The 14,708-nt window shown below is 38.9% G+C and overlaps 1 protein-coding gene across 3 annotated transcripts in view; it reads right to left on the reverse strand.

Moving 5' to 3' along the window:
* DPH6 (diphthamine biosynthesis 6) overlaps positions 1-8,385 on the reverse strand; it is a 158,117-nt gene extending 149,732 nt beyond the window's left edge. The window contains exons 1-3 of one of the 3 annotated variants that reach the window (XM_019725543.3): positions 8,239-8,385; positions 4,827-4,921; positions 319-512 (exon numbers count right to left, since the gene is read on the reverse strand). In XM_019725543.3, coding sequence (XP_019581102.2) covers positions 319-512; positions 4,827-4,921; positions 8,239-8,261 — 312 coding nt within the window. In that variant the 5' untranslated portion in view covers positions 8,262-8,385. The remainder of the gene's footprint in view (positions 1-318; positions 513-4,826; positions 4,922-8,238) is intronic. The other 2 variants (XM_019725545.3, XM_019725546.3) reach the window with 2 other exon arrangements.
* Positions 8,386-14,708: the final 6,323 nt, after the last annotated feature.

The following is a 14,708-nucleotide window of genomic DNA, read 5'->3' on the forward strand; positions in this document are numbered from 1 at the left end:
AGTATGTATTTCTAAAAAAAGAAAAAAAAAGAAAGATTGAAAGGTCATCAGCTCCAAAATCCTAAGGGGAAAAACAACTCAGGTAAATATCATTTGATAATCCTGGATGCCAAACTGTGTCAAAAATTATTATTTTTAAATACTATTTAATATAAAGACATAGTAACAATTTTCTTTTCTATCCCAAAAGACAAAATCTTTGTAAAGAATAGTTAGGTTACTAACTGTTGAAAATTATTTACTACTAAATAATTCAGTAAATGTAATTTTCTAAATTACACATAAAATTCGGTAAATGTAATCAGTCGCTCTGCATACCTTAACAAGCTTCAAAAGCTCATAGAGGTCTTCAACCTCATCACCTTCACATTTGGTGTACACTCGTCCTGTGTCCACACTCCTTCCTCGTATGGTGCGGCGATAGAGGGGAAGAGCCATGGCTTCTGCATACAAATCAATGGCACGGTGACCTACTGTCTGATACATGTAGCTATCCAGTTCATCTGATCCCACTGTAACAATTAAAGTGGGAATAATCAGCAAAATACAGTGAAAAGGAAAGTGGATTTGAAAATCCATCTAGGTTTTATTGGTTGGAGAGCAGTTAACACATAACTTAAAAGCTTACTACACTGTATCTCTCTGCATTCACAAAGTGAAATAAAATTGAGTGGCACATCTGTCCTCTTATACCCAGTTCACATCAGCTCTAGTCATCTCTACTGCTAATTACAAATACAATTATATGTATAAATTTTTAAAACTATATACAGTGAATGTTTGAAGGGAAATCTAACCAAATTTTAATTATTCAATTAAAGACTTTATTATATAAATGTTTTTTTCAAATAATTCAAGGTTATTCACAAAGTCATCTAGAGTTATAGCAGAAAAACTTTCTTAAATATCTTAATACATGACAAATATTTGCAAGAAAAAATATTTAGATGCTCTTGCTATATTTTATATTCAGTACTTCAACAGAACACATACACATATATAAATTGAATACTGCTAAAGTAGTTACAAATGTGTATAGAAACATAACTTAAGCTAGTCCGTAACACAATCACTGGTTGTCACAAGATTCAACAAATATCAACATAGGTAAAATATTCAAAACAGTTGAGTCACATCAGACTTTTTGGCGAATCAAATGAACTTAAAAATATATTGGAATAGACTTCGTGATCTCATAATTTTATTTTTTAGAAAAAAGAATGTATACAAAGATTATTTGCAAAGATATTCATTACAGCATTATTTGTAATAGATTAAAATTATAGTATATCCATGAAATACTATATAATTTGAAGAGCACTAATATAATTTGAAAAGCATTTTCTAAAAAATTACATTCTGCAGAATAGAAATCCCATGAGATATTAACAGGCAATGGATGAAAAGCGATTTAATGGTCAAGTCAGTTTATAAAAAATGGGAGTAAATCATGTTAAATAGGTGTCTTTGCTGCCTTTCTTTCTAGGCTAACGTGTTTAAGGTGCTCGAATAAGAGAAGAGAGTATGAACTCTCTCTCAAATTTATCTGTCCACAAAACACATTTCATGTGGTATCTGTATTTCAAAGAATATATCTAGGAAATGCAATGGTAGAATAATACTTAATGACATGAAAGATGTTCACAGTATATAAAGGTAAAAAAAAAGGTTACAAAACAATTTGTTTGACATATATGTATATATGTGTGTATGTATGCACATATGCCAAGCAGGTCCAGGCATTCCACTGAAGGTGAAAGCATCCTATCAAAAGGCATGAAAAATGGTATCGTAAGAAAAGGCCCCTTCAGTAATCAAAACCATCAACCATATGCCATCGCATTTTGACTCATCAGTTTTCTGGACGCACACATCGGATTGGCTTCCATGTACTCACATCATCATTATAAATCTGTCTAGTCCTGGTCCAGTAGGAAGTAGAGATATAGCCAGTCACCTAAAAACTTTTCTGCTGACCCTCATCTCAAACTGAGACTGTTTCTTTAAATGTATTAGTTTTAAAAATATTGATACAATTGAATTAATATTATCTAAAAAACTTTGAGCTTCTTAGCATGAAATGACGTTCGCCTAATAATGAAAACATTTTGCTGACTTCAAAAATCTAGAGGACAATTTTCCTTTAAGGCTCCATTTAGTCCTAACCACAATGCAACTTTTATTAATGGAAGCTACATAGTAATAATGGTATGAGATCAAATAAAACCAAAAGGCTCCGCTGTTACCTGAAGCACCTCAATTAACATGCCACAAAAGTTCCTACTACAAATTTAAAGAGATGGTTTTATGAATTTTATGACAATTTCACATTATCCCCATTGATGGGGATAAATTCCTTTCCAGACGACCTATTGAACACCTAGCGCCATGAATTCACTCTAACCAACTTTACTCTATACTGGAGTCATCTCTACCAGTCATTCCTCTGTAAGATTTATTTTACAACATGTTTGGGCGGAAAAGAAGTTAATCAATGAATCATTCAATAATCACCAATTTCCTGCAGACTTTAAATCAAAATTATCTAAACCCTCTCCATCTCCCAAACCCATAGACATCTATTTTCTTTCACTACAATTACAATAGGTTCAGCTGATTGTTTCCAGCTTTTACTTCATAATATTTCAATTCCATTTACTACTGAATGTTTTCTCACTAACAACATTCTAAATAAATGTCTCCATTCCACTGTGAGGTATTAAGATATACTTTACTTGACATCTTACCCACCCTGCCAGGGAACCATTACCACATGGAAAATTATACAGTAATGACTCGGTACAAGGTAACTTAGTAATTCACATAGAAAAGCTGAAGATAAGATAGAAACTCCAGGGAGGGAAATTATGATTGTATTAAGTATGTATTACATATTATATAAACATATGCTTATATTTCCTGTCAAGATAGAAAGTTTAAAAAAATCACTTGTCTGACACAGTATAGTTCCCACTCACGCTTAGTCAGAGTTTTCTCCTCATTATTTAAAGTCCAGAAATAGGTTATTTTCAAAACAACTCACCACAGAACAGCTATCGCTATTCATCATCAGAACACCAGAGCAAAATCCTAGAGTGTATGTTTACCCCAATCCTCTATAGAACTTGTTCTACTTCTTCCTATAAAATATTTCTAATCCCCATCTTCCCACTTCACTTTCCACATTACTTGGGTCTTAATCACAGAAGGAAAGAAAAGAAAATTTTAAGTATTTGACTGAAATAACTGCTGGCTAATTCTAGTTAGTTCATTATTCATCTGCCCTCCAATGAACTGAGTGACTGCCTACCAGAGGCACAGAGCTGTCCCAAGTGCTGAGGAGCAATTAAAGGAACATAGAAATTATGACCTCTCCTCTCAAGAGGCTTACAAACAATCTATTTGGGGTTAAAAACCAAAGACAAAAGAAAAATAGAAGAAACAAAACAACTGTAAAATGATATGAAAACAAAATTCAATATACTGGCAGCCTTGAGGAAAGAAGGAAGGAAGGGAGGGAGGGAGGGAGGGAGGGAGGGAGGGAGGGAGATCTGAAGCTACCTTCATATTCAACTACATTTACTGAATGCCTACTTTGTGCCAGGAAGTATGATTAGTGTTTTCACATATACTGTTCTGTTAATTCATCCTAAAATAGCAGTAAAGCAAAAGCATGGAGTCTTGAAAGAAGCTGAGTAAAGGGAATGATAAAAAGATCTTACTAGAAGAGCCATGTGGAGAAGTAGTAACAAATAAACTTAGACAAGTGTTAATCTCACCCTATTACATTTTAGCAGTTAATATCTGTAGTTATATGGGTATAATAAAAAGAAAATCAGTGTATATTTTCCTTTTTTTTTTAAAGTTCCAATTGGGAAAAAAATTGTAACTAAGTGTGGTGATGTATGTTAACTAAATTTGTTGTGGTGATCACTTCACAATATACTTGTATACATATACCAAGTCGTGAATTGTATACCTAAAACTAATACTATGGTATATGTCAGTTATATCGCAATTAAAAATATATATTGTTCAGGGTTGATATCCCTCCCAAATTCTTATTTGTAGTCCTAACATCCAGTACCTCAAAATGTGACCTTATTTGGTTACAGGGTCATTCCAGATGTAATTTGTTAAGATGAGGTCATTAGCGTAGACCCTTAGTCCAATATGACTGGTATTCTTATTAAAAGAGGAAATGTACACATAGGCATGGACACAGAGGGAAAAAGAGTTCTAACTGGGGAAATTTCATTGGGGCGAAATCTGAAAAAAGTGGCTAAAATGAGAAGTGTGGATTATTATGGATGTCATTGTTACTACAGATAAATAAAAAGTGGAAACGTATTACCTCATGCCTCTCTCAAGTCTCACAAACTTAGCTTACATCTACGATGCCTAACCTGGATCTTTTTCGTATATTATAATTTTTCAATATACATCTTACCTCCCAAGCTCCTAGACGCTGCATCTTATTTACCTGTGTATTGCCTGCAACATTTGGAAATGTGTTGTGGTGGAATGGCAGTGCACTCTGAAGTAAGGGGATTCAAGTCTAAGCTATGAAAGTTTGTTCTACCTATTTAACCTTGGACAAATTTATAGAACTCTGAGCCTCAGTATCCCATCTAATGAAACTGTCTAGGAGTTCTTATGAGTATTAAAGGGTACGTAATTGAAAACACTTAGCATAGAACTTAGCATCTGATAGGTGCTAAAGATGTATTAGTTCTTTTGTTTTTGCATGTTGTACACAATAGAATGCAATTATGAAGTTGGTGTTTCAGCCATTTAGAGTACTTCCAATAAAGGTATACACTTACCTTGGTTTTCAGCTGGTCTTAGATTTGCTAAAGCAACGATCTGATGACCGGCAGCAATGCACTGCATCATATTATAACAGCTGTCCTTCCCACCACTGAAAAATAAGTAGATAAAGAGATAAATATCAGGTTGCTGACCATTACTCCCCGTAGAATCATTAGATAACAAAATAGAACAAATTATTTATTCACCTTTTCAGAATATTTCAGGGACTGCCTTACAATTATAATGCAAAAGACCACATGTAATTTCCATAACATAGGCAAACTGAGCAAATGGATTTGAATGCCTAAGGTTGTTACTCATGAGAGTGAATGAAATTATATGCCATTATAACAAGGATCATTCTGAACAAAATATAACTCTTTGGTTTGTGATAGTAGCTTTACTTAATATACAAATAAAAAATACGATTTAAGTTTATATTTTAGCTAAGCACTGATTATATACAGTCCTAAAATGAAATTCTCTATGAAAAAGTAGAAAAACATCTAATCTGTTCCACCATAAGAAATCTAACAATTGGCCTCCATCATCACTTAAAGGATCAAATAAAAGATTTGAGAACCAATCAAATAACAAAGTATGACACACTTGGTGGGTTCAAATTCTGTACAGATAGAAAGCAAAATGCTGAATTGCACTGATAAAGTTAAACATCAATACTGTCAGTACTTCAGCTTTCAGTCATCACTATATGATGGCAGGATAAGGCTTGAGCACAAATCTAACAGATGAAAAAGAACTTCTAAACTCTCATACCAAATCTATGAGAAGGTACACACAACTCATTTAGTCAAGACAAGTGGTACTTCAACTATAATGGGTTGGGATGAATAGTAACCTTATTTTGGTTTCATACTGTTTCTTACTATACATGTTTCTTCCTCTCTTTTATTATTGCCTCTCTTCGGGTTTTTGTCCCCGTTTCACTTCTTTCCAATCTTTGCTTAAGATCCGCAAACGTACTCCCAGGCAATGTCTAGACCTATTCACAATCCAAGAAAATAAGAGACTTTATCCTAGAAGCAGCCTTTTTGCCTGTTTAGTTCCCAACATTTGTCTGCCTCTACCACATTCTGATCAGTAACAACTGTCATTCCACAACTTCTCAAGGGGAGAGATTGTAAGGGGCAAAGTGAAGTTATACATCACACTCCCTTTCCTCAGATTTTGATATTCCCATAAATAAGTCTTCCACAGCTTACCCTATTGAACCTCACTGCTCTATTTCTGTAGGACCAAGATCTAATTCTTCAGAATGTTAAAGATTAAAGGATATACCTGCACAATTCTAACTTTTTATAATACTAAAGATTAAAGGGCATAATCCTTTCAGAACTTAATGTTATAAAATATGCTAAGCTTTTAAATATTTCCCAAATTGTGTTCTGCAGAACACTACTGTGCAAGTACTCTAAGAACAAAGGTTTTCAAGGTCAAATAAGTTTGGGAAATGCCGCGTTTCTTACCTCTTGGAATGTCACAAAGTACATTAGAATATGTGGCATGTGACAAGTCCAACAGAAGACCAAATTTTAGTTTCCAACTCTGGATATTAAGCTAAATTACTCAGTGTGCTTGTGTTTACATGCTTCATTATAAAATTAGAGAATGGCCTAGCTAATCAAGGTGTCATTCAACTGCAAAATTCAATGATTCAATCTTTTATGTAGTAGAAAAGTGTTCTTTATGGTCTAAAGATATGTAAGAATCTTGGTTTCACTTATTCCCTAAAACAACACAGACATATCCCATGTCTCATTTTAGTCTACACACACACACACACACACACACACACACACGGCACACATGATATACTGCTAATACAGTAGATTCACTGTATTTAATTCCATACATATTCAAGTATATATGTACATAAATGCATATATAAGTACTATGTATGCATTCATTCATATGTATGTATTGCTATGTATTCATACTTATAGTATATCTCCTAACATTTATACAGTTCTTACAGTTTACCAAGAATTTTCCAACATTGCTTTTTTAGTAATTTGTTTTATTATAAAAGTAGTATGTGTACATTACAGAATATTTAGTGCAATGGACTGCACCAGTCTTCTCTCCTTGCCTCCAAGATTTCTGAGTCTTCAGTTGGTGTGTCTTTAATAGTTAAACTTTTGGCAAACTGCGTATGTATGTGAATTACTCATTTCCTGGACCACATTTTATTCTTACCTATCTAGATCAAATGAAGACCACAACGGTGAACATTTATTCACTTTATAGAATAAATTCACTGAATGACACTTTTTGACATTAGAGTCACCTAAAAGTGGCCCTGAACTAAAAGAAACTGGAATACCCAGTCACTCTAGAAGAGATTAGTGTTATATCAAGAGTCCTCAGTCGGTCACTATTGTCAATTAGCGCAATTACCTAGGGCACTGAACAACATGAAGTCTTCAATGAGCTTACAAATAAAATGTGTAGTTGGATGCAGCTCAGACACTCTATAGAGATCCTCATCTCATCCAACAATAATTCAAGTATCTAAATTCCCTTTTCAATCTTGTTATTGTGTTCCCTTTTGCTTCCGTTTAGATTGAGTTTGGAAACATTTAAAGGGCCTGTCCTTGGTTGTCATAGGACTTACTTTAGACAACTAAATATGATGGGTTACTATACAGATCTCAAACTCCTTTTGCAATGTGGTGTGTTACTATAAGGTCCACCCAAAAAAGTAATTAATGAGTGTCCGAAGCAACAGCAACTGGATCTAGGATAAAACTGGTGCAATTCCATTTCTGTCCTTGAGCACCAAGGTAAAACACATCCATGTCACAAGCCACCCAGACACACACAGTTGGGAGGCAGGTGAGGAGGTGTGGACTTAATTGGCACGGGGCGGGGCTATAGACGGCCTAGGGAGGAAGGCAGGACCCGGGGGACTTGACGGCAGGACTGAAGGGAACTATGGAAGAGGACGAAGAAAGCCAGGAGAAAAGGGCTGGCGTGGCTGAGTCAGGCAGGCGCTGTCCAACTTCACTGCCCGTTACAGCTTTTAAGAAGCCGGCCCCGGGCCGCGTCAGACTAATTAAACCAGCGCTCTAGCGGTGAGACCGAGGCATCAGTAGTTTAGTAAGTTCCCCAGGTGAATCCATAGGATTCCAGGTTTGCAGGGCAGAACACGAGAGGGGCGGGAACCAGCGGAGGGGAGGAACCAGCGATCCCTAGACCGTGGGGACCAGCCGGGCCGTGCAATAGCCCCCAAAGCTCCGCCTCTTCCTTTGGCCGGGATGAGCCGCCGAGGCCCGGACACGCGGGTCCCGCACAGACACCCTCCTTTCGCCGCCGACGGCAGCAGCACCGCCACTTCCCGCCCACCAGCAGAAAGGGACCGAAGGCTGACAGGGGAGGAGGCAGGCGGCACCAGTGCTGCGTTACCTGATCAGAGCTGCCACTCTCATGCTGGGCGCAGTGCGCGTGCGTGCGGCCGCGTGGGCGGGAGCCGTGACGTCATCGCCGCGGGGCCTCGCGGGGGTGTTCGCTCCGCAGCCTGTTCGCGGGCCGGCTCCGCAGCCCCTGCGGCTGCCTGCGGGACCCCTGGCCGCGGGAGTTTCGCCATTTTGGCCCCTTGTCCCTGTAGCAGGAACATCCCTTTCCAGAAAAAGAATGGTGTTTAGGCACAGCCTAACCACCTAGGTGAGGGCAGTGAAGCTGCCAGGGGCAGGACGAGATCCGTGTCGTAGAGCCCGAGCATGGTGACGCTGGATTTGCTTGGGTACGAGAATGTTCAAAGTCGCCTAAGCTGAGAGTTGAAACACATCTTTTGGGCGTGCAAAGAGAGAGGAAGTTTGCGCTTACTTCCTCAGTCACCCCCAAGAAACTAACTGCACCCTTTAGGTTTTTACTTGTAGCTCCTCTGTCCCTCAAACCTAAATCTGGAGCTCGCCCTAAGACCTCTAGGCTCCCTGTCGTTTTGCCCCTTTGTGGAAGCTGAGAAGCCAATTAAGGCTCATCACCAAAGAGCAGTGGCCTTGCCGAAAGAAAAGAAAATCTACCTTCTAAATTTATTCAGCAAGTATCTATTCGGTGCCTTTCATGTACCAGACACTGTTTTAGGCTCTTGGGATACACTCATGAATAAACAAGAATCACTCCCCTCATGGAGTCTATGTGGGGAAGAGGAGAGCAGACGATATACAGCTAAAAAATTATATAGTATGTTAAAAATTGGTGCTATAAAAAAAAATAGATGGAGAGGAAATTGAGAAGGAGGTGGAAAGGCAAGTTGCAGCATTAAATAGACCATCAAGATAGGACTTAGTAAGGAGGTGAGAGTTGAGCCAATTTAACGGAGCATTAGCTATGTAGAACTGGGAAGGTGCTCTATACAGAAGAGAAAAACTAAAGCCAAGGCCCTAGGTGCTGTGGGGGAGGAATAAACTTTACCCTCTTCCATTTTTTTCAGGGGTGTCTAACAATTAAATCTACGTGAGACATTAATGAGAGAATAATTACACACCTATGTGTGGGAACCTCACATACATGAGAGGTTCAGAGACGGAAATGAAAATGAGGTATATATGGGGAATTGTGAGCTAAGGATGAGGTAAAGCACCTTGGAGCTTCAGAGGGTCATTGTAGGATGGTAAGAGCAGATGTTCAGTAATTAGCTTGCCTTGCCATATAGATAGGTCTAGAAAGGTTACCTCTGATAATCCCATTATGAGCAAGGCCCCTAACTCAAGTTTTTCTGTGTAGTTAAGGGGAGTGGGGTGGGCAGAAGTTTCTCTTGAGCCCACGTAGTCTCAGTTGTCATTAGCTCAAAATAATCTGCATACCACAGAGGAACACCTGGGGGTGACTTGTTCTGAACCCCTACAGTGCATTATGCTTTTGTGGAAAAACAAGGCCAGTCAGTGTATCTAGAGCACAGAATCAGCAAGGCCAAGAGTAGTGGGAAATGAGATTCAAGTGATGGAGGAAGGAAGATCGTATAGGGTCTTAAAGTCCATAAAGGACTTTGTCTTTTACTTTGAGTGAAGTGGGTGACCATTGCAGGGATTGAACAGAGTTATATGACAAAACTCAAAGGGTTATTCTGTGCTGTCTTGAGAATACAACCATGGGAAGCTGTTGCGGTAATCCAGAAGAGAAATGACGGGGCCTGGAACCAGAATGGTACTAGTAAATTTGGTGAGCAGTGGGAGGATTCCAGCTCTATTTTGAAGGTAGAGCCAATAGAATTGGATGGATTAGATAGGGGCCTTGACAAAAAGCAAGCCATGAAGGATGGTGCCAATGTCATGAATTAAGTATTTTACTATATGTAAGGTACTTAGAATTGAGCCTAGTCTATAGTAAGCATTCAATTTTTATTATGATCTCATTAATTCCAGTACGCTTGGTATGGGGTGACTCGAGCAGTGACCGACAGTCTGCATACCAGGTTCAGCAGCTAAAATGAGGCAGTGTTAAAAGTCTGAAATTATGGATATTTACCAGATGAGTAAGCATTTAAGAAGTTTGCAGTCAAGTTGGGGAGATACGATAACTATTTATCATAAAAGAGGGCATATTTTTAAAGTAACAAGTTACGCAGTGCACATGGCAAGAGACCCACGTGGTGAATCCACAGAGTACATGTTAGAATAAGGACAGAACTTGAAAGATTAACAGAAATGAATAGGAGGAACAGGTTGACCCTACAAATAAAGGCAACAAACAGGTGAAGGAGTTCAGAGCGTGTCACCTCAAAATATGCCGGTATATTGATGATTAACTTAAAGTCACTTGAGAAACAGCAGATGGAAGGACACGCTGACCCTCCTTTTTATTCCTGAAAACAGGAGATAAAATGCCCATGTAAAAGGTACCCTCCCTGTCCCTGGAGAAAAGAAGACATTCTTATCACCAGAGACAGGGAATCGGAATTGAGGTGGAAAGAAATCTGTACAAACAGAAGTTGTTAAAATAGTTCTTACCTTCCTTTTTAGCCTCTCCACATAGTTTAGTTACTTTTCTACAATTGCTTCTCTTTGTTCAATCTACTATAAAAGCATTTAGGTCCTGCCATTCTTTTGGAGGGGGGTCTTCATTCTCTTGTGAAGGCTCCCGTGTATATGTAAAACATTTTAGTAAAACGTGCATGCTTTTTGCTGGTTAATTTGTCTTATGCCAGTTTAATTCTTACACCCAGCAGGATATCCTAAAAGGATAGAGGAGAATTTTTCTTCCCCCACACAGAAATGAGTGTGGTATGTTCAGCAGCAGTGGAGAGACCAGTCTGATGAATAGTGAGGGTATATTGAAGAGAGAGGAAAATAAATTGGATACATAGAATGATGGCAGGTTATCCAGGGTCATGGAAAGCCAAAAATGAAGCATTTCAACACCAGGAAGGTTGCTCTGGTTATGTGTGCCATCATTTTTCAGGATATTGTGTCAATTAGTGATAATTAACATGATAAGTGATTTTGATGACATAGATTTAGAACACCCCCAAAGCCTCCTCTAGATTTTCCACCAGGGGACATCTTTTCTATGCCACTTGCCAAAGGGGAATAGGGAGAGGAAATAGTAAGATTCTCTTCCTCAAACTCCATCCTTAGGATTATGGTGTTTTTGTTTTTGTCTGGTAGCTGAGTTCTATAAGCTATATTTTAAGGCATTCTCAACAAATAAATATATTACAATGTGTATATCCAGGAGTTAAACTGCATGTTAGGAAACATATTGAGACCATTCTCCAAGGGCACCCAGTCTTTGGCTTGGTGGCATTGCTCTCCTCCGGATCCATTCTAGTGCTTTTGTATTAAGTGCCTTTTGATTAAGCATCTCTTGTCCATTCCCACCCTCCCCACCCCCGAAGAACGTTTCTCTTGTCATCTATTCCCTCGTTTGAAAAGCTTTCTACCTGAATTCTGTCACTTAATGAATTTTTCTGGTTGCCTAATGTAAAACTACTACATGTGTTGTGTCTTCTTAAAAGTTTCTATATTTCCTCACATTAGTGCCTCCCTCTCAGAGTTACTATACAAAGGCTCTGTGCTTGAATGTACCATCAGGGCTGAAATACAGTGGTACCGTGTTTCCCAGAAAATAAGACCTAGCTGGACAGTGAGCTCAAATGCATCTTTTGGAGCAAAAATTAATATCAGACCGGGTCTTATCTAACATAATATAATATAAAACCGGGTCTTATATTAATTTTTACTCCAAAAGATGCATTAGAGCTGATTGTTCCGCTAGGTCGTATTTTCAGGAAAACACGCTAGGTTCAATCCCTCCCAGCTCACTAGACATATTTGCAGTTCTGAAATCAGTGTCTATCAGATTGGTCTTAACCCAGCCACCAGAGTTATTCTCAGATGAATACATGTCTTTGGAGGAGTTTTAAAAATAGCTGACTGAACAACATCAGAAGAATTCTTGACCCACAAAAGAATTCTATTAAAAACTAAAGGTTATGTTATATTCTAATGTTTCCCATTAAGGATCTTTCTTAAGTCATTCTGATCACCTTATGTGGGTGTTGTTATCATTTTCCACCTTATGTAGGTGTTGGTGTCATTGTCTTTTGCTGAAATTCATAAACTCTGTGTCAGTTACACTCCTGTGAGAAGCAAACACCAAGACAAGGTTAGACGTGCAAGAGATTGGTCAGGGAAAATGCCTTAAAGGATAAATGAGAGGAAGGAGGAGAAGCCTGGGAGAGTCAGATCGGAATGTAGATTAGAAGCAGGGGAAGCAGACAGGGAAGGAAGAATGACTAGGACAACCCCAGGTTGGAGTATAATTCTCACCCAGATCATTGGGGAGCCCTGAGCTAAAGTTGTCCATTAGAGGAGCCCAGACTTGGTCAGGAAGAGCCCAGTTTTAGTGCTTCTACTGTGCTCAGTCATTTAGAGCACTGCAGGAACAGGTGGGCCTGGTGCAAACTCGGGGGTGGACCCCAAGTGCTTCAGCTGGAAACTATCAATCAGTTCGCAGTAATGCTCCTCCATGATTCCTGTGAACCCCTCTTGCCAAGAATAAACTTAGAAAGGGGGGGTTAATGGGATCAACTACAGTCCCTGTCGCTGCAGTTTGTTTTGGGCTATTCTGATACTTATTCTGTCCTCCACTATCCTCTCCATATCGCTCTCTCAGCTCGGGCCTGGTCACACCACCTAAACATTCATTCCCAAAGGGCCTTAGACTTTGTTCATCAGACCCTTCTTAGTCTGGGGTTTCTGCATGTGTCCATACCATTGGGCATGGGAATATCAACAGATACCCAACTAGATCACCTGGGTTCCATATTTATTCCTCCTTGTTTCCTCAGTGTAAATGCATCCCCATCTCTAACAGCGACTTAATCTATTATCCCTGCTGGCTGGCCCCTCGGTGCAAAGAGTTAAAAGTGCCCTACTCCTGGATAGCTTATAGTTTAATGGATCACTGCCATGGCCCCTGGCAGGAGGAAACCTTTAAAGACTAGGATTTCTAACTCTGCTTAGCCCAAAGTTATGGGAGGGGAAGCACACAGTTCCCTAGTGGGTCATTGGGAGTGATTGTAAATGAGACCATTCTTGTTTTCACCCCGTTGGTTCTCAGATCCATGTATCCTTCCTATTGGAGACACAGTGCCATATAGAGATCTCTGATTTCGTGGCTATACTATATCCTGAAGGATAGAGTGCCATCCTTGCAAATTATTATCTCTGAGCTGCTGATTTAGCTGTAACTTCAGTAAGCCTTTCCAGTACTCTATGAGGCCAGTTTCATGTAAATAGTACAGTATATGATATGACAGATCCCATGGACATGGGCCCACTCCCATACCTACTTCTCTGCAAAGTGGGTTTTCTTATTGGATGTTCTGCTGGATGGGATTCTGTGCCATTGCAGTTAGTGGCGCCAGCTGAAAGTGTGCTGACAGGAAAGGCCAGGGTAGCACCCCTACTGTGTTGAAAGACTGGCAGCAGCCCAGGGAAGTCATGGCTTACAGGAACTCCATAGTGGGTCCCAAAGTGTGACAGTTGAAAGCCATCAGCCATCTGTGCTCCCTACAGCAGGTATGTTTGAAAGGAGATCTTACTCGGTCACCTCCATGGTGGGTGACCCATGGTTGCCACACTGAGACAGAATGACTCACAGAATAGCATAATGAGAAGGAACATTTACACTATTTGTTTGACATTGTGTACTACCAGAGTAAGAAATACAGAATGAAGAGTTCATTCAAAAGGAGAGTCAATGTGTTTGCGAAAGTCTAAGTTATAAACAACAGCATTTTAAAATAAATGGTTTAATTTACTTCCAAACAAATACACTAACCCTGAACATAGTAACATACAAATATTGAATCCTGGCAAAGTGTTTTTAAGAAGACTCACAAGTTAATAGGGAAAACTTTCTTTTAACTAGTAATGTTCACTTGCCTATGAATAATTTGCCTAAATTTCAAGGGTTCTGCATGGATTTTGTAAAGGTGACTGATTACAGCTCAGTCAATGTCAACAGTTAATAGATTTTGTATCAATAGAGTCTAAAGTAATTCCTTTTATACTATATTGAAATGATTGCCCAAGATTCACTTTTCAAAGCCCTTTGTGAGCTCACTTCCTGAAGTCTCAAACTTTTCCATATAAAAGACTGGATTAGTTTGTAGAGGCAACAAAATAGGTGAACAGAAAATTAACCTCAAAAAAAGAAAAAAATCTCAATCTCTTGCCAATTTATTTAGGGGAAACTCTCTGTAGCCAAACACTGTTGCTGGTAATCCAAAGTTGCAAGCTGTCACTGAATTCTGCTTCCTTGGCAGCACATCTCAATGAGGTACTGACTGATAAAGGCTCAGATAATCCAATGCAACAGGTAGTTACTCCTCAGAGACCGTGAAAGGATTTACGTCTCAAGTCAGTGCA

The sequence above is a fragment of the Rhinolophus sinicus genome, chromosome 3 (genome assembly GCF_057876585.1).
Source record: "Rhinolophus sinicus isolate RSI-liver-muscle chromosome 3, RSI-T2T, whole genome shotgun sequence".
Classification (NCBI taxonomy): domain Eukaryota; kingdom Metazoa; phylum Chordata; class Mammalia; order Chiroptera; family Rhinolophidae; genus Rhinolophus; species Rhinolophus sinicus.